The sequence below is a fragment of the Cygnus atratus genome, chromosome 4 (genome assembly GCF_013377495.2).
Source record: "Cygnus atratus isolate AKBS03 ecotype Queensland, Australia chromosome 4, CAtr_DNAZoo_HiC_assembly, whole genome shotgun sequence".
Classification (NCBI taxonomy): Eukaryota; Metazoa; Chordata; class Aves; order Anseriformes; family Anatidae; genus Cygnus; species Cygnus atratus.
In genome coordinates, this window is record NC_066365.1 from 47,548,775 (window position 1) to 47,571,760 (window position 22,986).

General features: G+C 41.7%; 1 protein-coding gene across 7 annotated transcripts in view; it reads left to right on the forward strand.

Annotated features, from left to right (window-relative positions):
* The window catches only part of RASSF6 (Ras association domain family member 6), a 92,429-nt gene extending 71,005 nt beyond the window's left edge, over window positions 1-21,424 (forward strand). For 4 of the 7 annotated variants that reach the window (XM_050710663.1, XM_035554098.2, XM_035554119.2 and 1 more), the window contains 11 exons: window positions 7,080-7,169; window positions 7,961-8,032; window positions 13,029-13,107; window positions 13,949-14,100; window positions 16,083-16,174; window positions 16,610-16,794; window positions 17,169-17,270; window positions 18,117-18,168; window positions 19,168-19,286; window positions 19,374-19,471; window positions 20,325-21,424. In XM_050710663.1, the coding sequence (XP_050566620.1) occupies window positions 7,099-7,169; window positions 7,961-8,032; window positions 13,029-13,107; window positions 13,949-14,100; window positions 16,083-16,174; window positions 16,610-16,794; window positions 17,169-17,270; window positions 18,117-18,168; window positions 19,168-19,286; window positions 19,374-19,471; window positions 20,325-20,400 (1,098 nt within the window). In that variant the 5' untranslated portion in view covers window positions 7,080-7,098 and the 3' untranslated portion in view covers window positions 20,401-21,424. The remainder of the gene's footprint in view (window positions 1-7,079; window positions 7,170-7,960; window positions 8,033-13,028; window positions 13,108-13,948; window positions 14,101-16,082; window positions 16,175-16,609; window positions 16,795-17,168; window positions 17,271-18,116; window positions 18,169-19,167; window positions 19,287-19,373; window positions 19,472-20,324) is intronic. The other 3 variants (XM_035554136.2, XM_035554127.2, XM_035554145.2) reach the window with 1 other exon arrangement.
* The last annotated feature ends 1,562 nt before the right edge of the window (window positions 21,425-22,986 follow it).

Genomic DNA, 22,986 nt, shown 5'->3' on the forward strand with positions numbered 1-22,986 from the left:
ACACAGCCCTAAGGACTCAAGGATCACTGTATTATCTGCCTGTCTGGAAGAAAAATCATTGATTACCAAATCAAAGCAAATCAAAGGTTACCCTTTGATTTAAGGGCTGAAATAATATTATCAAGTTATGACATTCTTAGTTATCCAAGGCACATGAACTACAGTTACTAAGAGGGATGAGCAACGATGCTTGCTCTGCATGAGCTGACTTATTTCTCCTGAGAGGAATAGGAACATTCTCTCCTTCTTGTAATTGACTGTAAACTAACCATTGCTTTGTGGTCCTAAAGACATCTTTTTCCTATGTAACACTTATTCCCAGCCTGCACTGATGAGTCTCCACAAAGTAGTTAGCACTTAATTGCATGTAATGAGATCAGAAGTGGGACATGGGTGCAAGTAGCTAAGTGTGAGAATAAAAACTAGACACAAGCCTGAGACACATTCACCAATCCAATATGAAAATCAATCCATCTGGTTTAAGTGGAAGTGAGGACTATAGCCCTTTATTACAACATTTTCTATTATGGCTTTAGTATATTACAGACATTTTTTGCATGAACCTAAGTAATTACTACATAGGGTTTTCAAAACTTACTTGTAAATGTTAACATATCTATAACAATTTCATAGAATGGCTGGGGTTGAAAAGGACCTTAAAGATCATCTAGTTTCAACCCCCCTGCTCATTTATATGAATCCTTTTCATTAAAAAGAAAACACTGCCACCAAACACTTTAAATATTGGTTATCAGGATGAACACCAAACGGGTAACCTCACATTGCTCAGTTATAAGCTGCTGACCTGGCCCTCAGCTCTCAAAATACGTGGTTAACTCTTGGCACTGGCCAGCTTCATGACGTCAGTGTCCAGCAGGGTGGCATAGTTGTCAGCTACAGATCGATTTGACTTCATCTTGTTTTAGGAATTTGAAAGGAGGCTGTGCTTTCTCTCTGCTCTAATCTGGGACTGTCAGGGAGAGTGCTCAGGTGTCTCAAGCTGTTGACAGGAAAAAAAAAAATCACACTTCTGGATTTAAACAAGTTGAAGTTGTACAGGTTTGTGCTCAGTCATTGAGGAAAAGCTGGAGCAGCTCCAAAAGTGGAGCTTGATGTGAAGTGCCAAGCTCACTGCAACATGGAGCTGCTTTGCTGTTGTGAATTGAGCAAAAATCCCTGTATGTTCACCCATTCGTGTGTTTTGAGAAACTTCTTTGTATTATACAAACCAATAAAATTCTTATTTAAACATTTTTTTCCGGGTGTAGGGCTAGAAGCTCTACAGCATAGACTATAATCCCAAATATTAAGTCCATTTTGTTGCATGTATAGCTGTGAGTCTAGCTCTTGAGAGGAGTACACCAGAGGATAAGGATATGAGCAGAGATCAAATATTAATGGGTCTGTTCTGCCTGTCTCTCACATGAGATGATACAAGCCAAAAGTAACTCGATGTTACTCACGGTATAGTAGGACTGGTATGAAGGCAAATTCAGGTTCAGTATTTGTCATGCTCTTCTCTCTGTGGCCCAGTGATATTCAGTTTCAGGCTTGATCCTTTGAATAAATTGCTTGCTAAAAATGGATGGGCAAACAGTGGGAGTTTCAAAGGTCTGTGTTTTTTTTTTTTTTTTTTTTACAGCTCAAGCATCTGTTTATATGATTAGCTGCTTGGCAATTAAGCTGAGTAGCAGTGCTTTCTCTCCTACAGACTCAACTCTTGCCCAGTGAATAATGTAAGGTATCTTAAGCAAGAAATTGAGTTTATAGCTGAGCATGATTAAGTGATCAAGCTATGTTGACACAATTTTTGTCATAATGTTATAAACCCATGTACATAGACATCACCTGATTGTATGCTTTTGTTACTCCACTAAACACTACAGACTTAAGCATATCCAGAGAAGGAATGACCACTTTATCCAATGGATTAGAAAACTGACAAGAGTTTAAAGCATGACAGTGCTTTCAGCACAGGATGTTTCAGGGTGAACTCTGTCAGCAAATAATTGCTAAGAGTCAGCAGGTTGCCTCTCATTATAAAGTTAGTGATTAAAGCGTTAACCGGAGCCTCCCTGTAGGTGTAACCGTGACTCAGGGAGTGCTCCTGTCAGAGGCTGGGAGGAAGGAAAGTGGGTAGGTAAATGCTCCCGACATGCACCGAGGTGCGGGGAGTGTCCTGGGTTGCCAGCACTCTCAGTTTGTTGAGCAAAATAGTAATTACCAGCTCTGTGGGTTCCATAAGGTACAGAGGCAGCTGTCAGCTAGTGCCGTGCTGTCATGCCTCTCCCAGGGCTCAGCGCAAGGTACGTGAAACCCCTCTGCTTCTCTTCTGCTCACACGCGCAGGTAAGTGAAACGCGAGGCTGGAGCTGTTCTGCTCGCTGTGTAACCTGCAGCGTCAGTAGAAAGCAAGGTCCTTCGCAGTCATCCAGAACTCGAGTCAAATTCCTTTCAGGTAATTAGGGTGCCGGAGGGAAGGAGAAATGTTCAGTCAGTCAGAAATTCTCATAAAAAGTTCCGAAATCTCAAGGCATGAGTCACTTGTGATAAAATAGGCGGATAATAGGCAGTGCTGCTGCTCGCTGCGTACGTGGGCACGAGCCTTCGCTGCCCGTCGCTCAGTCGCCAGAGGGACTGTAAAGGTTACGGCGGTCACCTTGTCTGCTCTTTATAGTGAGTAGAAGCTACCTTTCCTAAGTGACCTGAAATAGCAAGTAACTTCATAGTAACGGGTGCTTCATGTTTGAAATCTGTTTGGTGCAAGCCCAGCTGTGTAATCATTGCTGGTGCAAAGGGAGGGAGCCTGTGTTATCTTTCCCTCTGAATGCTGAGGGGCCGTGTTCCCCGATAAACAACAACTGACTTTGGGTTTCAGTAATCCAAGCCAGTTCTGAGAGTGCCTGGGCAGAGGGGTTGCACTGTTTCGTGTGTTCAAGTAGTGCAGGGTTCTGTGCTGTAACAGTACATTTTTTTAACTGAAGTGTAAAGAAGTCTGGAATATTAAAAAAAAAAAAACTTATCTTCAGCTGGGAAAAATGCAAGTGTTGGGAATAAGTTATTTTTGATTAGACCTTTGCTTTGGGGTAAAGCCATATAATTTCAGAAAAAAAAAAAACAAAAAAACTCAAAAGCATAAAGGCTCGTAGAATTAGAGTTGTGGCTAGGTAAAGACCTTATTCTGATGATACTGAATGTCTTATGTACATGAATAAGCCCTAAACTCATGTTTTTTTAGAAATAATGGTTCAAAAATATGCTAAGTAACAGACACCACCGAGTGTAGAAGATGACTTAGGTATTTGTATGTGCCGTCATGCCTGCAGTGCAAAGGTTGTGCCGTACAAAATGCTATATGTATGTTTGACTGATAGCTAAGTAAATAGAAAGCTGAGCCTTGTGGTTTCTATATGAGAAAGTGAGAGTGCTCACACCGTCCTGATATCCTGTATTCTTGGAATGGCTTTGGGAAGCATAGGGTCAAAAGACATAGAAATCCTCAGATGTTTTTGTGGGTTTACTTTTTTTTAACACTGGTAGGAGCGCTGTATAGCACACTGATGGCTCTGCAGTCCCCATCTTAATATATAGATGTGCCAAAAAGCACATCCAGGCAGGAGCATCCAGCCTCTTCCCTAGGCTGTTACATACAAATTCAAATGCTGCTTTGCTGCTCCTCCTTGGCTTAACTCTGGGGGTTGGGTGGCCCTCTCCTACCAGCCCTCCTGCTGCAGCCACCTCCTTTTATCCTTGTGTAAAAATCTGTGTGGATGCTTGCTCTTACGTTTGCTTTGTCACTGAACCACTGTCCTGTCCCTGTGCTGTCCCCTGAAGCAAGAGACTTTAGAATCACTGCATTTAATAACACGAAACAAGACCTGTCATCTTCCCTTCCACTGACAGTTGGACTTTTTCTTGGGAAGAAACATTTCAAGTGAGAGAAATCTTATACCAAAGGAAAATCCCATACGGTTGTTAGATTTGTCATGTACCCTGATGTGGCTGTTGATCCTCTCATAGCTTTGGGATTGTGTAGCAGTCTGATTTTCCTTATTTACCTAGATTTCTCTGATAGTGGCAATCTTTGATGTCTCATTTTGCATCTGCCTCACCTCTCACTCCTGTTTTCCCTCTGTTTCTTTCATTTCCTTCCAGTTGTATTTTAGGTTTCATTCTTCCTCCACGTGTGAAATTTCTTCTTAGTTAAGTCTCAGGCCATGAGGTTGGCCCAGACAGGGTCTGACAACAAGGCCTTGCCTATCTGAGGGGATCTTGTGGTTCTAGTCCAATTTAACATAATGTGGAGACCTGTTTGATATGAAGCAAGTCAGGAGATATGGTTGGATAGATGGCCATGGTCTTACACTGTTGGAAGAGCTGGAAAATCAGCAATTTTTGATTATTTCATATTGAAGGGAACAATGGAAAAAAAATCCCCCTCATCTCTTCAGTTTGCTTCCTCAAATAGCTGCAGGGAAGTGACATGTAAGAAAAACAACAAAATACCAGGCAGTGACAGAAAATGTGACAGCCCTGTGGATTTAGGAAGTGCAAGTCTAAATATGCTGTCAGCTGCAGTGCCATGTAACTGTGCTGGGGAAGTTGCTGCACGCTCTCAAGCCACAGGTTTCCAGGATAATTACAAATCAGGACCGTAGGGTGTTTTAATGACATTTATTTGCTTAAATGGTGTTAATACCTTGCATAAAACAGCAAGTGAATAAACATAGCTCGTGGACACATGCTGATCCCTTGGGGAACTCCTTCTCTGTGACAGGAGCGTGTCACATGTAACTCCGAGGGCAATGCATGAATTCATTCAGCTGCCAGGGAAGCCCCCTGGCTTTTTGGGCAGGGCTGTCCCTTCGATCCTGCTGCTGCCAAGGAGCCAGCACCAGGGGTGAGCTCCTGGTTTGGAGTCTCCGCGTCATTCAACTTCTAAGCGCCAGCCAAAACACACTGGTGGGAAGGGCACGTGGGGGGGAAGTGTGTTAGCTCTAGGGTGTGCAGGTAGAAATGTGTTGGACCGTCCTGATGAGCAGCAGTGGTCAGAAGAGTGAGGAAGGTGGAACGAGTGTTTGCTGGGCTTCTGCACCAGTTATTGGGAAGAGGCCTGGTTTTGTCCATGGCGATTGTCCAGTGAGGGAAGGAAAAGGGGGAGGCGTTGGTGAGGGGCCATTGCCATCACCAAATCCACTTTGGTTTCAGTGTCAGTGCTTCAGCGGCAACCAGCAGACTTAAGGTATGCTCAATGATTCCTAAGGCAAATTTAGTTAAGAACCTGGCACTACTGAGCAGAATAGGTAGTTCAGCAATAATCTCCTTTTTGTGTAAAGATGACTCCTCTCAGTCCGTAGAGATAAGCTTTTTCCTTCATATGAATCATTTTATGGTCAAATTTCTACCCAGAAGTATGCAGCTCTGAGCAGTGGAGCTCGCCGGAGTCACTGCTCTGGCCACTAGCCACCTGGCTACCTGCTCTTCTTCACAAGTTGCTTCCTGACAGATGGCAGGACGCTCGAGCCTATATCCAGTTATTCAGGTGCCAATGTACACAAACTCCTCTGCATCTTTTAAACCCATTTTGAAATGAGGTTGGCATGGGCAGTTGATTCAGCTAGAGGTATTAGTAAATCGTGTAAAAGCAGATTTCATGGTGTGGCCAGTGGTTACTGCACTCACTTGAGAGGCCAAGAAACAACATTATTAGTCTGGGGTGCAGCAATCTTTTCTGTATATACAAACGCATCTCTGGACAAAAGTCCTTGGGCCCGCTCAGTAGTCAGATGAATTTCACCTTTATGTGGATGTCACCCAAAGCGCAGTGGGTTTATGGGGACCGTCGCACTGTTTTCAATGAGCCTTTGCTCAAGCATTGTTTGAACCACCATCTGCTCGTGTAAGGCTCATTTCAGTAGTGCACTTGGATTTTAGGGGTTGTGAAATAGCTTCTGACAGCACTCTTCTATATGTTTTGTAGGTGGAAGACAATGTATTTTTATGCAGAACATGTCATTTGTCCACATTTTTTTCAGAAGTCATGCATCTTTGACTATGGCAACTTTGACGTGTAACTTCAAAAAAGCAGCGCACTGGTGTAGAATCTTTTTTACATAAACTATTCCCTTTTTCAGCTAGCTGTGATCTTCTTAAGCTTTAATTTCCTTTCTAAATGGATTTCCTGGATGCTACTTGTCATTGGTACTGTTGACAATGAACGGATTTTCAGATGGCTTTTACTGGGCTGCCCTGTGCAGTCTAACACCAGACTTAAGCCCATCTCCTGGCATAAGTGCGAATGGACATCAAGTGCTGCTGGACAAATTCCTCTGTCACAGCGCCTGAGTAAGAGAGAAATAAAAGTGGAGTAATTGATTTGCAGCGCAGTCCTTGGGGATTCTACTGCTTGTGATGTGATTCACTTTTCCCTGTTTGCCACTTCTAGGGCTGATTTTTTCAGTGCAGTATCAGTTGTCAATCTTGAGTCTCTGAGTCTCTTTGGTTCCTTTGCTCTGTCTGCCTTTTCTTCTAATACCTGAGGGTGGATGAAAGCAGCCAAGACTCCATAATTAAGCGTATTCAAGAATGTACTGTTGGAGTCTCATGAGCCTGGCTTTTTGCCTACACAATATGCTGAAATCGCTGCGCGGAGATCTGTAAATTGTATTGCTACATCACTTTAATTATAGCCTTGTTCTTGCTTTAATATTGCAGCTGGCTTCTTTGTGTGCTGCAGGATGCTGCCAGTGAGCAACACTTCTTCTCTTGCCTAGTCCTACAAACCTGGTTAAGCGTGGCTTGCTGAGTCACTTTTTTTTTGGTGACCCTGGGCAATGCTCTATCCATAATTAACAAATGAATCCTAAGCAGTAAATGGGTTTTAGTCTACTAGTCTACTAAGGAGTGGAAAATATTTGGATATTAAGGATAAATACAAAGCAGCCGAACTACGTATATTTAAGCCCATAGCTTGAGAGGCTGGGTCTGTTTTGCTTTGCAAGCTAAGGCTTCGTTGTTGTGTTTACCATTCAGTCTTTCTTAGTGACATTGGTGGATGTAATTTTTTTTCCTTTTGTTTAGTTTCATCTCCTCTGAATAAATGAAGAAAGTGACTATGAAAGCACAGCATCTACCTTCTGTTGCCATCAATGAGGAGAAGTTTATAACCAGGTAAATTATTAAAAAAAATAGTAATTAAGTAATGACTTCGCTCTACTCAAGTTACTCTATATTAATTCATTAACAGGATTCTGTAGAGAGCTGAGCCTATGGGCAGCTCCAGCAGCAATGCCTGCAGCTTGCTTCCTGTGAAGTGTCTATAGAACAAAGTGGCCTTTTATACTGATTCCAAAAAACAGAGCGCTAAATCTTTTGGTCTGTGGACTATGTTTATTAGGTAGAACAGCACTTTCAAAGGTACTGAAATAAAATTTCAAATTAGGGAAGACGACCTTCCTGTCTTGGAAATTTATTGAAACGGAACGTGGATTCCAGTGTTTAATGTGAGTTCTACTAGTTTGAAGCATGGGGCTTGGTTTCGAGCCCCCGATGGCAAGGTTTCTTTGCAGAGAAAGATGTATCAGGCTGCCAGTTCTGTTCTGTGGCGAGCAGAAGTTCTTGAAACTATTTAGAAAAGGCTTGGAACTGTACACGAACTGTATTTCATGGGATACTTTTCCACAGTTAAATCTGTCTGTTAGGAATTTTTCCTAATGTTCCCATATACCCTGAGCCTCCTGGTGTATGGTTCCATCACCTTGTTAGGGAATGGCTTTTTCCCCTGTTGTCCAGAGCACAGGAGCTGGAATAAATGGCAGTTTTCTCACATCATTTCTATCCCTCTTGACATTACTGTGGGAGCATGGGAGAAGCTAATTAAATGCACCCAGGGATGGGGCCTGTAGTAGAATTTCTCTAACTGCACTAAATATTTTTATCTGAACTTTGATACTCTTATACAGGTTATGTGAAGTGCTGTTGATTTCTCCCTTTTTAAAGAAGGTCATCAGAGCTCTGCCCAAAGCACGCAGGCAGTAAGTGCAGCCTGTTTCTCCTAAATGCTTGTTCCCTTTATGCTGCTACTGCTTTGGCACATGGTGGTTTCATGTCAGAGGTAATTAATCTGTGTTAATATTCATGTGCTTGGTATACAAAAGCATTTGGATGTGTTCCAGATGAAGCAGTGTCTTCATATCTCTAGGTATTCCGTGCGCGCTCAAACTTCAGACTCCCTTCCATCACAATTTGCAGACTCTTGTCCTTCTCCACCTTGAACTGGCTGTCATGCAACTCCTCTTCCATCTGTACCATGCAAATCATGCTGATGTGGCAAGCCTGCTGTTTGAGGATTGCAGAATGGCTGGATCAAAAGGGAGACAAAGGCTTGGCTGGCTAAAACATCATGTGTCTGAGCACAACTGCTATAAATATCCAGGGGTAAATGCATAGGTCTCAGGTGAGAGGAGGACACAAGTGAACTGTCCGGGATTACTGTTTGGAGTGAACATGTGATGCTTTCTCTTGTGGTTTACCACAAGGGCGCTTGACCTTACTGCTCCCTTGTATCCTGCCTTCATTACTGAAGAAACTGGTGAGGCTGCAGTAAATGCCACCTTTTGGGAGTTTGGCAGTAAGTAGTTTTTCCAGTTACTTAGCTTTGGCTTCATTAATCGCTGTGTTTGGCTATTGTCACGAAGGCATGCTCTGAGGAGCAGTATTGCAACACAAGGGAGCCACTGATTTTTCTGGCAGTGTAACTCTGAGGAGATGGCCATCTGCCTCCATTAGGGCAGTCCTGGGGCCTGCTTAGTGAAGATGGGCTACACTGAGACTCACTGTGGAACTAGCAGACTGGTAGGTGTGTTAATTCTTTCTGGGGCTAAAAGAAGAAAATATCCTTGTCTCTCTATTACACAAGGACAAAGAGGTCTGTGTGGGTTACTGTCAAATCTCTCCCTCGGGGCTTTTCTAATGGCTTGCCTGGTTTGTCCCTGTCTGTTGCACTAATGCAAGAGTGAAACCCGGAAGATTTGTTTATGCAAACTTCTGTGGAAGTTAATAGGAAGGCAAGAAACAAAAAATCTCAGAGCTCTCTCTGCTAAAGGTTGAACAGAGCCTGTCCCACAGATTATCCTTACCACATCACTCTGCTTTTAGCCTGGGACTTTGCCTTTGCAGCTGACATGGCCTATGAGATGGGCCTCAGAGGCAGACTCAAGCCCTTAGCTTTTCCCTCATCTGTCCTTGGGGAACTGACTTATACAACTTTCCACTTGGAAAAAGCTTGCTAAATAACAGCTGTCAGAGAAATGATTGCCCAAGATATTAGGCTGTGAAGTATAAAAAGATTTAAGTTTTCAGCATCTTGAAAGCAGGATCAGCAGATCTATCACAACATCTGTCAATCAAAAATATGGATCTCATACTTGGACCTTTGTCTTGAGTTGCATCTGGATTCTGCCTGTGTATGAGGCCAAGATGTGCTTAATCTTGCTTACCTCTAGCCAGTGTGAGGAGAATTTTGCTTGTACCTGATTCATATCGAAGTGTGTGGCAACTTTCCATTTTGGAGGGATGACATGAATATAACCCCCCATGGCTCACGGAACGAGGAATGAGTTGTTCCAACACAATGGAAAGAAGGTCTTTCACCACCCGTATTTATAGGATTTAAAATTGAAGTGACTCGAAGATGTTGAAAATGCTGCTTTAGGGGCCAACAGGGTTGATAACGCCACTTCAAAATACATTTTGGAAGTTGTAGTAAGTTAATGAAGTAAATAATTTACATCCAGTCTCAGAAGGGAATGCAGTTAACCTTGCTGAGTTCAGTGGTGCAGACCTTGCCCTCATATGACCTGCTGAATAAAAGCCCTGTTTCTCTTTTCCCTTTCCCTCCCTCTCACAGGGATGGAAAAGGATCACCAAGCAGCAGGGCACAGCCAAGTTCAATTTATTAAGTGGAGCAAGCAGGAGATAAGCTATAACAGGGAAAGATACTCACATGCTTGCTGCCCCATTCCAAACACACACACATTAACCATTTCCCCTGCTCCCTCCAGCTTGCTCTGCGGTGTGTTAGCAGCCTGGCCTAATGGGAGGCGTCCCTGCCCATGGCAGGGGGGTGGAATTGGATGATCTAAGGTCCCTTCCAGCCCAAACCGTGCTGTGATTCAGCAGTCTGGCTGGGGAAGGCCATGTTCCCCAGTGGCATGCATTGGTCCCACCACCAGCGCTCTGCTTCAGTAAGTGTCAGGAGTTTATCTGTGCGAGCACTGCCCCATCCACTGAAGGGAGAGGCAGGTGCTACAGGTCTGTGCCCCGTGTGGGCACTGCAATAGAGCTCCACGTCGTGCTGTTCAGAGACACTCTTGGCCGGATGTTTTGGATACACAAGTGGTGAGAGGTGACTGAGACGCGAGGCAGCTGCTTTGAGCTCTCAGGGAGACTGTGGACAGCAGAGGCTGAAGACGGAAGAAGAGGGCAGGTGTCACAAGCCACAGAAGAGGGTGATGTATGCCCTTGTAGTCAGACTGTATGATGGAGCTGCAGGAGAAGATGCTTTTGTTGTCTAATTGTTGTCACTTAAAATCATATGCACCAGTTTCTACCTGCATGTATTTCTTTGTATAATCCATTATTCTTCTATTTTCTTGTACTGATTTCTTGGATTTCTTACATTCTTAGGTGCAATACCCTGAGCAATGCTGTCTTTTATTGCACTTATTCATGTCACAATCTGATCATAGAGATGCTATGAACTAATACTCATTTGATCCCTGAAAATGGCCTTCCTAACTGCCTTGCAATGACTGAGAGGCTGGGCACACTCCTAGGAGGGATCACTCTTAGGCTTGTCATCTCTGATAAGGGCGCTGCTGTCACCATTGATAACGTCCCTGTGTATTCTGGGACGTGGGTGTGCTGTGACCGATACAGGAAAACAAACATTAAAAATTCTCCTGAAACTCTTTGTGCCAGTGTTTCCTATTCCCCAAGGTTGTATTGTTAATTCCCTCCTTAAATGTATTTCTCACACAAGCAGGTGTTTAATGCTTTGCATAAGGTCTCTGTCAGTGTAGTCCTGCACCTGGAAGGTTCCTTTGTTTGATTTTCTTGGTGAATTCTGTGACTGTCACAATACTTAAAATGCAATTTCTATTATGCAACGTTCCAGTGTGTGATATGTTTCAGTAACACCGCTGTAAGTCAGTTCCGTACTTTTTCTACTTACACTCAAAATTGGTGTAGGAGTTGTAACAGCACTTCTGTCAGTACATGGGTCTTGAATAATTTCTCTAAGTCTCTGTGGGACTTCACTGTGAGATGAGCTTTCAGATGCCGTTTGTTTTGCTGATGGTTGGGCTGTCATAATATTTCGTATTAAACAAAACATGGAAATACTAGACTCTAGTAGGAAATAAACTTGGTGTCTTCACTTATGACTGAAAGACAGTCCTTTAAACTATCTTGATTGTTAGTGATCTCATTTAGTTCTTAAAGATTATCAGTGAGACAGAATTTGTACCTTTCCATGCAATTGTTTCCCATGCTTAATTACCCATGCTGGTGGAAATTACGTCCTTGGATTATAGTCTAAATAATCTTTAATTGGAATTGGTGTGGGGAAGAGTGCTTATTTCTTGATGATATTGGCTCATACCACTTATCACTCCACCTGTTCTCCTTTGGACTCTTGTCAATGTGGTGTGTATCCTTCTTCAAAAGCTGTGCTAAAAAGCAGAGTACCTTAACCAAACTCAACCTTGAGCTGTAATTCAAGAAAATTTGCTCTGATGAGGGTGTTCCCATGAGCACCTGCTGTGCGGTGGTTACTTTTTACCCAGCAGCATGGCATTGTGCCCTTGAGACCCACTGGTGCTTACCAGTGACCAGAAGGTGCTTTTCCAGATTGCTAGTGCCCAAGCAATTGCACCCCGTGCTATGTTTGTGCAGTGTGGCATTTATTGCTTCTTCCCTGCTTGCAAGGCCCTATGGGCAGCAGCATCAGTGATGTGGGTTGTCTGCTGAGTGGCTGCTGTCAGCACAGGTGGGAGCAGCTTTTGCACCAGACGTCAGCGTAGAGCTGGCATCGCCCCTGCCCTGTACTTTAGAGAGCACATACTTAAAATCCAGTAGCTGGAGTTATTTCTTTACAGACCAAGTCCCAAAAGGGAGCAGGAGGTGGCTTAGGCCTAGAAATTTGGATGTTCAGCAGTTCTAATTTCATTGCTTTGAAAAGCTATCAAATTTGAGAAGTTTTCTGAATCCCTCTTTTGCAGCATTGTGAAGTTATCAAGGATGGAGACGGGCATTTTCTGCAAAGGTTTTTCTTAATATTGAACTCCAAGGCTCATTAGCACCAGTGGGCCTCACATTGCCTTCTGTGCAGTTTTTTCACAGCAGAAGGTTATGCTGCTTTTTTTTTTAATTGCAGTGTGGATTTCTGTTTGAAATCTGAGATGATGGGCTTGTTATTAATTCTTGCTTGTTGGCAGATGTTCTCTTCATATCCATCCTTTCTCTTTGAGCAAAGATTTAACACAAAGCTGTACTGTTGCACGCGGAAGGAAACTGTTTTGTCTAGGCACACTGTAGACATTTTGAAGTCAGAAGAAGTGTAGAAACAACAACAAAAAAAAACCATTGAAAACTATCTCATGGAGGAAACGAATTGTAACCTAAATGAAATCTTCTGCAACTCTTGTGTATGGGAGTGCTGTTCCTGTTTGCTTTCCCCTCGCAGCTCTAACAGAAGTCCAAAGTACAAGTTATTCTACGGCAGTGTTATTAATGTCACTTAAGTCTAACTCATTTCCTCTGTGTATCAGGTCTTTAAAGAAGTAACTTATGGACAACCCAGTCTTCTGATGGAATTTTACTTGTGGAAAATGGTGCATTATTAACAGACCTTTACAGATTCAGTGGGTAACACAGATACAGGGTGTTATTCTCACACCTAAGCCCTGGATTTTACAGCAATATCCATGTTTAAAAATGATTTTTTTTATTTGGGATCTTTTATTCTAGAGAGCAGCTCAGTTCTCTCCTGAAGACCTATAACTCTTACTATTCTGATCAAGAAAATCTGCAACTGTCACTTAATCAGGTAAGAATCTGTGCAAATGTAACACAAAGAGCATAAAGTAATAGCAGGAAAAGCACTAATGGGTCTCCTTGAATGTGAACCTTTAGTACAAAGAACGTGCTTGTAACCACAGACCAGGAATGCCCCTTCTGTGGAGACCAGAAGAGCCCACATGGCTGAAGGACTGATGAGGGCCTGAGTCATGCCTCTGATACCAGAGTCCCTGGTTTAGCAGTCTGAATGTTCTTTAGCTTCACAAGCTGTGTTTCTGTTGTTTTACCTATATCAGGACTGAAAGGACATAGAGTAATTCTGGGTAGAAATGGTCTGAAAATGGGCAGTTTTCAGCTGTCTTTCCCAGCTCTTTCTGCTGGGACAAAGGCCTAGTGACCAAATTTGATGTCCCCAAGAATGGGCTCTGGTAACATGTTTTGGACTGATGCAGTGCCGTGTGTTAGTGAGGATGACTTCATTAACTTTGCCTTCCTTCCTTGCCAGTGCTTGTTCTTCCCCTTTACTGCTTCTTGGCACCCTGGTTCCAGAAGAGCTAGTCATCCAAGGCAGAACAAATAGGATTTGGTTTCTAATTGCATGAAATTATGGAAACGTTTGTAGGGAAGGGCCTCTGGAGGGGTCACGTAGTCCAGCTTCCTGTTCAAATTTGAAATAATGCTGACACAAGACCAGGTCAGCTGTGGCTTTAGCCGAGTTTTGGAAATCACTAAGGAGAGCGATTCCACCACCTGTTCCAGGACTGTGCAAGCCTCAGTGATTTCAGTATATTCCTGTTTCTTTGAGGGGAACTTGCTTCTCCACCTTGATTATTGAGCAGCATTAATTTTTCTTTTTTTTTTTTTCCCAGCGAGAAGGAAGCGTACCATTTATTGAAGGAATCTTGTCAATATTTTGGGGACTCCGATATCCTATCCGATTAAAAATTCATGATGAGAAGCAGATACCCTCTTTTGTAACCCTAAAGTCAACAGAGAATGTGGGTTTGTTCCCTGGTAGAAGGTAATGTATTAAATTCCGTAAGAAGGAGACAGGCTGACATTTCAAGACACCTCATTTAGGTAGCTTCAATGGCTGTAGCTGATTTCGTATCCCAAATTCCCTAAAGGCTGTGGTGGTCAATTGCACAGCAATAATCAGTGTCAGGTGTAACTGATCAGGCCTTTCACCAGCTTCTGTTGGGCAGAAAGATTAATCTTTCTAGCATCTTTGACATATCTTTGTCTGGCTTCTAGCTTAAGAATAGTCAAGGAGGAGGCTGCTCCTGTCTATACTGATAATTCCTGTGAAAGTACCGGGAAAATTATGTACATCGGAAATCATTCAAAAAAAAAAAGTATGCACATATACATATGTACACCCAATAACATGCAGCTCTTGAAAGATCTCCTGTTGGTACACATTCTACAGCATGAAGCAAAAAGCTGGAAAGTTAGTGCCAAGTGGTTGTCTGTCCTAGGGTATCTTACCAGATACTTCAAGTCTGTCATCATTGCTTCTCATGGCTAAGTTAAATTCAGGAAACAAAATACTTACTCCGTGTAAAATCTCATGTTAAAACACATTAGAAATATACACAGACGAGTTGTGCCTTCAGGCAGCTGCCGATGAGATTTTTATATCAGAGTATTCTGTGTTGATCTGAGTCCTGCTAGACTGCCCAGATCTTTATAATTGGTTTAGGTGCTTAGAATATTTTTTTCCTGTTTTTAAGATGATTTCCAGAGCTTTGATTGGTGAATTTGGAATTACATCTGACAAACTAAAGCTGAGCAATCTGCAATATGGAGGCTGAGCCAATGTTTACCATGATTGAATCCCTGATAAATTCTGTATTTAAGAGCACCTTTTCTTAGTTATTTGTCATCGTAGTTTGCATGTGGTACATGTTTGAATTGTGGTTTTAATTCTCCCGTTGTTGCAGCTGTGTAGCCCTGATAAAACCAGGGACAGTCTTCTCCCTATCTCTTGCTGTTGAAATTAATGGGTAACCTAACAAGGAGTAACCAGCAAGGAACTTGAGTCTGAGGCAGATCTGGTTCTCTTGGCTGATCTTCAGTAGCTCTGCTGATGGTCGGTGCATGTGGCCTGTGTGATATGGTCCAGTCTGGCAGTTCAATTTCTCTTTGCCTTTTATTCCTTCAAAAATATACGACTGGTAGCAGATGTGAATCTTAAGGTAAATATTAATTCATGATCACACAAATGTGAAACTGCCCTGACATGCTTTAAGGTATGCAGAACAGCTTGACTGTTTGATCTTAAATGAACTTTCTAAACACATGGAACAAAGCTGAAATAGTTGTTTGGCATGCTCATTGGAGTTAGAAGAATATTGTTGTGACTGTATATAGGAAATCATTTCTTTTTTTTACTGTTTTCCTACAAATTGGTTTATTCTTGGTCAGAGCAGTAACTGGCTAGAGATTTTATTCAATGAATTATGCAATTAATGTTATGCATAAAGTTGGCTTTAAAATAGGCATTCATCTCAGGAGCTGGGTTGAATTCCCTGCTCCGCCTACACAAATGGTTTGGAAAGCTCAAGAGGGCGGTGTATGCTACTATAATCTTTCCTGTCCCTGTCTGTGTAACAGAAATTACATGTCCTGTGACTATTTAAATTAGTGTTTTTTCTGTATGCCTGTGTGTTTTCCTACCTGTGATCAATCCATGGCATTGCTGTGCATTATTTGCAGTAATCCTTTACCTGTTTTAAAGGACATCATGCTCAACATTCATCAGGCTCTAAATGGGGTTTTGTTATGTTTGGGATCCCTAGTCATGCCACATTTTACGAGCAGTAATTTATTAGGACATGAACTAAAATTACTTGCTCTGTATTCCACGTTGAAGACTGCAATCGTGTTCTGTTAGGTTTTGAACAGGGATAGAAATGTATTACATGAAGCCTGGCTACAAGATAAATTGAATTCACTGAGTTAATGAGGAATAATTAACTGTAAATATGTCTTGTGTTTTAGCGGAATGACACGCTGGGGAGAATTTGATGATCTACATCGTATTAGTGGGGAGACACTGAAATCTAATGAAGAAAAGCTGAACCCTGAGAAAAGTTAGTGTCTGTGCTGTAATATTCCCTAAGAAATTTTGCAATAATAATTTGATATACTAGGTCTTCCCTCTTAGTAAAGGGAAATGCTTCTCCGTCTCTGTTACTTCCATCTATTAGATGCTAGTGAAATAGTGACATGATTGCTTAGTGAAAGCATGGATGTACAAATAAATTTTTAAATGACTGGTGCTTACAGGTTGTCTTTTCACAAAAGAAAAAATTCTCAAGAAGTAAGCAAAATAGCAAACTCTTGCCTGTGTCCACTGCAGGCAGCCTACTGCTTTTTGTCATGTGCCCATGCCCAACTCCCCCGCAAAAATATAAAATAAAATAAATTCCTCCACCACTAACCTTCTTCCTGTGTTGGTGTTGGCAAGGAGGGTGGTGCAGCTGTACAATAGGCTGATGCGGTTTCATTTGTTTCATTTTGTCCAGGTTATTCATGTTACGAAAGCAGCACTCTGAAGTCGAAGAGCGAGCAGGAACATGACTGTACTACCCTGCCCAGGGCGGTCAGCGATGCTGCAGCTGTCAGGAAGAGGACCAAGTTCCCCTTGATAGCAAGAACAGAAGTGGAAACGCACAGGTTTTCTATTAATGGCCACTTCTACAACTATGAGGTACAAATGTAGATGCTCGTCTTTCTTCACCTGAAGTTGGGTACTGGAGCAGAATAAAGCCTCCAGCGAGCTTCTGGACCTCTCCTGCACCCCCTGAGCAAAGAGAGGCACTCCCCCCTTGGTCCCCTGTGTGTGGCCAGGCCTCTGTCACTGGGCTTTGGGCTTTGGAGGGTCGCAGTGGTCCTTCCTTCCTAGGGGGAGGCCTTCCCTTCTCCCGGGGATACCGTGTGCCCTTTGCTTTACAGTAACAGTGGCAACATACCTGACAGCTTGCTTTATCCCAGAGCTGTGCTGTTTTAGATCTTCTGGAATCCCAGCCACTAAGTACAGAAGTCCTCAAATTCACGCCCTTTGCTGTTGGTTTTGTTTCCTAGACATCAGTTTTTACTCCAGCTTTTGGATCAGAAACCAAAATACGAATTAACAGCTATATGAGAACAAGAGAAGTAATAGAACAATTGCTTCGAAAGTTCAAGGTAACTCCGCGTGCTTGCAGAAGCCACTACAGCTATGTTCTAGAAATGTTAATTCACTTGAGTGGTGACCCACCAGCGCTGTGTGACAGGCAGGAAATAACTGGAAGTACAGTGTATGAAACAGCTTAGAAAAAATACATGTACAATTTTTAAGGAGAAAGTTGCTTTTATTTTCCAAATGCTTCGTGGCTTTTCATCTAGAAAAGGCATATCAGGTATACAGTTTGCAGTGAAGAAAGAACTGGGGGATGTCTTCTTTATACCTTCTTGCATTGGAGGGGAAAATGCTGCTGCACCTTCAGCTTTACCCAGCACGAAGGATGTTTAATGGACATGGCTGTGCTTCCCTCTAGTGGCGGGCTCTAGTAATTAGATTTTTCTTAGAAGAAAAGAGAGCTTTCATTTAGCTCGAGTGCCTGGAATACACGTTATATTGGACCCAGGCACATACAAAGCTCCAAAATGCCACAGTTAAAAATAATACTCAAGGCCAGTTTGTCTGATTTATTTATTTATTTTCCTTGTAATTTTTAAAAACTAAAAAGTTACGGATGCTCCAAGGAAACTCTGGAAAGATCTTTTGTTTTCTAAGATGCTATGTTGCTGCTTTGGGCAATATGGTAGTGTTAGTAAGGATAAGGTAGCAGGGGTACAGGGACAAAGAAAATGCAGCCTAACTTTAGTTCTTACCCAAATCCAGTACCTTTTAACTCATCCATAGACAGTGTCCTAATTACAGGCTTTGATTTAAACATCTGAGTTGAGAAGCAGGCTATATCTGCTGCTGATGCAGTGCTCAGGAGATACACTGGTCAATCTGAATAGCCTTTGGTTTTGTGTTTACAGATAGAAAACAGTCCGCATGAATTTGCACTTTATATTATCCATGCATCTGGAGGTAAGCCAGGCATCACTGTGTGATCATTTCATCTTTAATTATCCTCTGCATATGTGTGGGGGCTGCTGATCTTGGAGCAACAAGATCCATCACAGGCAACTGTCCTTGCTCAGAGTGCCCAGGAAGTGTGGCATTTTGGCTTTTCTTGGGAACCCTTAGATATGTGCGCTTCTCTGATGGAGAGGAAAACCTTAATAATTGTGTCCTGAGCGCTTTCAGAGTACTGCAAGTATGACTGTTTCAGCTAAATAGGTCTTAGGTTTTCCTGTAATTAAAGACTGTTTAGAATGCTCTTCTGCTGTAACTTCTGTTCTGTATGGCTGCATGGCAGCCTTGGGATGCCAGGCTCCAGCTGGCAGTGTTAGGCGATATTTTAATTGAAAAAATGGTACAAGGCTTTTAGAGAGTGCTAGGAGATACCCAGACTGTCTTTGAAATGTTAACCCGATGAAAATCAGACTGGCTAAACATAATTCATTTGGGCTTCACAATTTTGAAACATAGTCTTGGTTCCCCCAAATGCCTAACTGAAAGTACTCAAAATTTATTGGAAAATATACACTTATACAATGTAGTCCAACTCTATTTCTTAATAAAAAGGATTTTTTTTCTTAAAAGCAATACCTGAAAGAATGGGAGAGACAACTGAGGGGCATGTGCCTTAAATGTCAAAATAGAAATTTGAAAGGATATTTGAAAATTATGAAGTAGATTTTATTTGTGAGTCATTGACAAGCTGGAGTCAGTCTCTTAAATGTGTACTTGGCTACGTAAGTTGCAACTCCTTAGTGTTGTATGTGCCAACATCTTTCAAAATGCGTAGTTCAAATTTAGTTACCACATCCCCTTGAAAATATGTTAGAGACTTGCTGTATCTGTAGTAATTGCACATCAGACAAAGATAGGATCTTTGCCAAGAAAGAAGACTTCTGATGGCATGAGGTATTTAGAAGCACTGTTGTATGTTCTGTACATCATCGCATTACCTTTAAATCCCAGAGAAGAAGCAGCTGAGGAGTGGAGACGTTCCCTTAGTGCACAGACTTTTGCAGGGGCCCTCGGAGAAGATTGCCAAGTTTTTTCTCATGGACAGGGATGTGGAAGAGGTCAGCGGCGATGTACGTATACCACCATTCCAACAGTTCACAATATTTTTCCCCAATAGCATACTCACTAATGTGCATTTCTTGTCATCTTCTTGATAGGTTGCTCAGTATATTCAATTTCATCTTCCATTTTTGGAATCAATCCTGCACAGAATAAATGAAGAAGAAGAACAGGAAATTCAACAAACAATTGCAAAGTAAACAGAAGTAAAATTAGAGGGTCACTTTAAGTCCAGGAGAATATTTACAATCATGGGTTGGCTCAATAGACAAATGCATTTATGTAGCAGTGTGCAGTCAGAACGCTGTGCTCTGACTGCTTACACAAAACTTTGTGAGAATTATAATTGTTTCTGTATCCTGCATCCCTAAATGAGCTGTTGCTGTTGAAGTTTCTAGAGTGTATACCAGACTATATGTAGAAGGTTGGAGCTTTCCAGAAAATTAGGAGCCCCAGGGTCGCTTCTGTTGTATTTTGTGATATGTCTTAGTGATGTGGTTTAGTGGAGGACTTGTGTGATCTTGGAGGTCTCTTCCAACCTAGATGATTCTGTGATTCTGTCTTCGGAGCCTTAGACTAGTTCTTCAGTTTCTACTTGCTGCTGTGTAGTTCTCTGGAATGTATAAATGCAGCAAATACTGCGGTACTCTTTAAGTGGTACAGCATTCACTTCAGATAGGTGTGTAACTCTTAATGTCTGTCTAGAACTGAATTTCCAAAAAATGGTATGAGTTCTTCTGACGGTAGCTCAAAATTCACAATGGGTATGGGTTGGAAATATACCAGTACTTCTAAACATACGAGACCAGAGGTCAAAAGTAATGCGAGTCTACCAGCTGTGGATCTGTTATCAAATGACCATCAAATCATTTTGAATCAAAATCGCCAGGGAATGAAAAGAAAAAAATAGATAGCAATTGCCATTTTTTTATCAGAAATGCTTTCATTCCAACATTTTTCACCCGTTCAACTAGCATGTTAAAATTGGGGTTTAATTCTTGAAGCATTCTGTCAGTAAATGCATTCTTTCTCTCTCTCTCCCCCCCCAGATACCTTAAAGAGAAGCAATTGATAAGACAGCACCTTCAAAATCGAACTGTTAAAAAAACAGAGACTACTGTTTGATGTGCGTGGCGTATTGCGAATACCACCCACTGCTGTTGGCAAAGGAAAGTCTGTGTGCTTTCTTGAATGTGCCATGACTGAAGAAGACACAGAGCACACGGGTGTGCAGTGTTTCTTTAGACAATCATGCAACTGAAACTGCATATGCTCCAGTATGGCTCTGGAATACAAGTTGGGAACCACCCAAGATGCACTAAATTGTCCAAAAGGCAAATGCTGAATCTAACTTGAAACTTCAGATAGGGAAAAAATCCCATCCTGGAAAGCACAAGGCTTTACCACCTAGTAATTTCCAAATCATTGCTGAGAGTCTAGTATATATGCAAAGTGTTGCAGTAACTAATCTGCTAATCATAACAAAAAAAAAAAAAAGAAAAAAATGAAAATAGTGAAAAATTAAAATGGCTTTCCTTCTATTACAGAAATGTTAAATTTTATTAGGAGGAAGCCGTTCAGTAGAGTTAAATGGCAAAAGGTATTTATGTATCCAAGATTGCAGCTAGGCATTTCACAGCTTACAAAAACACCTACACAAGAGAGACCTGATAGTCCCCTGGCTTCATATTGGTAGATTCCTAACTCATATAACCTTTGAGCACAAGTTTTAAAAATACGAAGAGAAGCTCTCCCAATTTATTGGTACTCAGCTCTTAAATGTATGAGTGAATGTATCTCTGGTGTCCATCTTAAGCTGCAGAGTAAGATCTCTCACTAAGTGCTGTGGTATCTGCTTGACTGGGTGCTGGAATGTACCCTAGCGTTTTTTTTTTTGATGAGACAAAGTATTCCATGTTATTTCCTGTGTTTTGATTCAAAGATAGAAAGGAAAAGAGTTCAGTGAGAGAGGCTGAATGTCACAGCTATGATAGGCTGGGGTTGGCATCTTTCTGCAGATGCAATTTGTGGACTGTCTGGTTGTTGCTCAAGCATACAGCAGTCACCTGTTGGGTCCTGTCTGTTCGAGTCATGCTGAATGGTAAAGTTCAAATTGTAGAGGTGTAAATAAAATCCAATTTGTGCACAATTAAGTGCCTTCCTGTAGTAGCTTCTTTCTTATGTGGTGTCTGTGTTTTACATCAGCTGTTCTGGGCTTATGCAGATAACAGCATAAACACTTTGAGAGAATTGGTGTGCAGAATGTGCTGTCTAGAAATCATGTGGAATAAATCAAGAATGAAAAGCTGTACTCCCCTTGAGGTGATGTTACTTGGATGATAAGTCAAAAATGAGATGTCAATTTGCTAATTAAGCTGTTGTGCTTGGGGCAGGTACTTACTTTAATGTACAATCTATTATAATCCTGCCCAGAAAAATGATCGAGAGGAGAAATAAAAATAATTCAGTAGTCAAGATGCATGGTATTAAGAGTTGCCCTAGTTGTGCAAATGTCAGTTACCTGAAGCAACAGATGTATATACACAAATGTCACTGAAATTACCCAAGCAAACCACTCAAATATCGATTAGCCAAATTATAGGAGATCGGAAACTCACCATAAAACATCACAAATTGGACTTGCAAGGTAAGCTCAAATTTCAGTGACATCTAAACTAGTCCACAGTCAAATATTGTTCTCATCCAAAACCAAGCAGATGTTGGCAGCTTGAACCGAGTCATGCACTGAGGTGTTTTTGGTATATTTTGGCACCAGCTGGCCATACTGAGACACTAGCAATGGTGCCAAAGTCAGCACAGGAGCAGACCTCTTGGTCTGGATTTCAGGCTTTGTTCTACCTAACTTACTCTAAGGAACAAGTCAGAAATCACATACAGAGCAATATTCAGGTAGCTCAAATTCATGGACAGGGAAAGTCTAGCCTGCACTCATGAAACTGGGAGTGATGCAGACCCCTCTGCCTGCACTGCTGTACCTGCTCATCATTTTAATCAAAAAAAAGTATTTAAGGCTTTTATGTAAATAGGCTATTTGTTAGGTGTTTCACTTGGTAAATGCTTGTAGTTTTATGAATGTAACTACTTGGTCTGAGGTGTGAAAAAAATAAAAATAGGATCAGTGCACTGACCATGCGGAAAAGTGTTTGCGAACAGATTCTCCAACCCTGTCTGTATGTACACAGTTCCTAAATGGAACCATTTTTGCAGTCATCTGGTGTTAAATACTATGATCCCATTGGGTTTGCTTGTCTTGCTGAATTGGGACTAAAAGATACTGGAAAAATAACAATGGAACCTAGCACAGATTACCTGTAAATTGTTGGATTTTAAGCACTAGTAAAATAAAGCTGTTACATTGAAGTGGTGTGAGTTTTGTGAATACTGTGTCCATTTTAATGAATTGTTTCTGACAAACACAGACAAGAACAGCAGAAGAATTTATTCCAAAGCAATACTGGATATTCAAGGTAACAGCAATGAGAAACAGATGATGGAGGAAATATGCGTGTGGTTTTTATGTTTAATTCGGGGTCTAAGACATTATCAAAAAGGACAATAGAATAAAAATTTGTTGTGATTTTAGTACTACTAAGCTATCCAGTGAGAAAAATCCTAAGTCATCACTGGATCTAAGTCAGTGAATAGGTCCAGTCCTTGAGGAGGAAAACAAAACCACCCAAAGCCACCCCC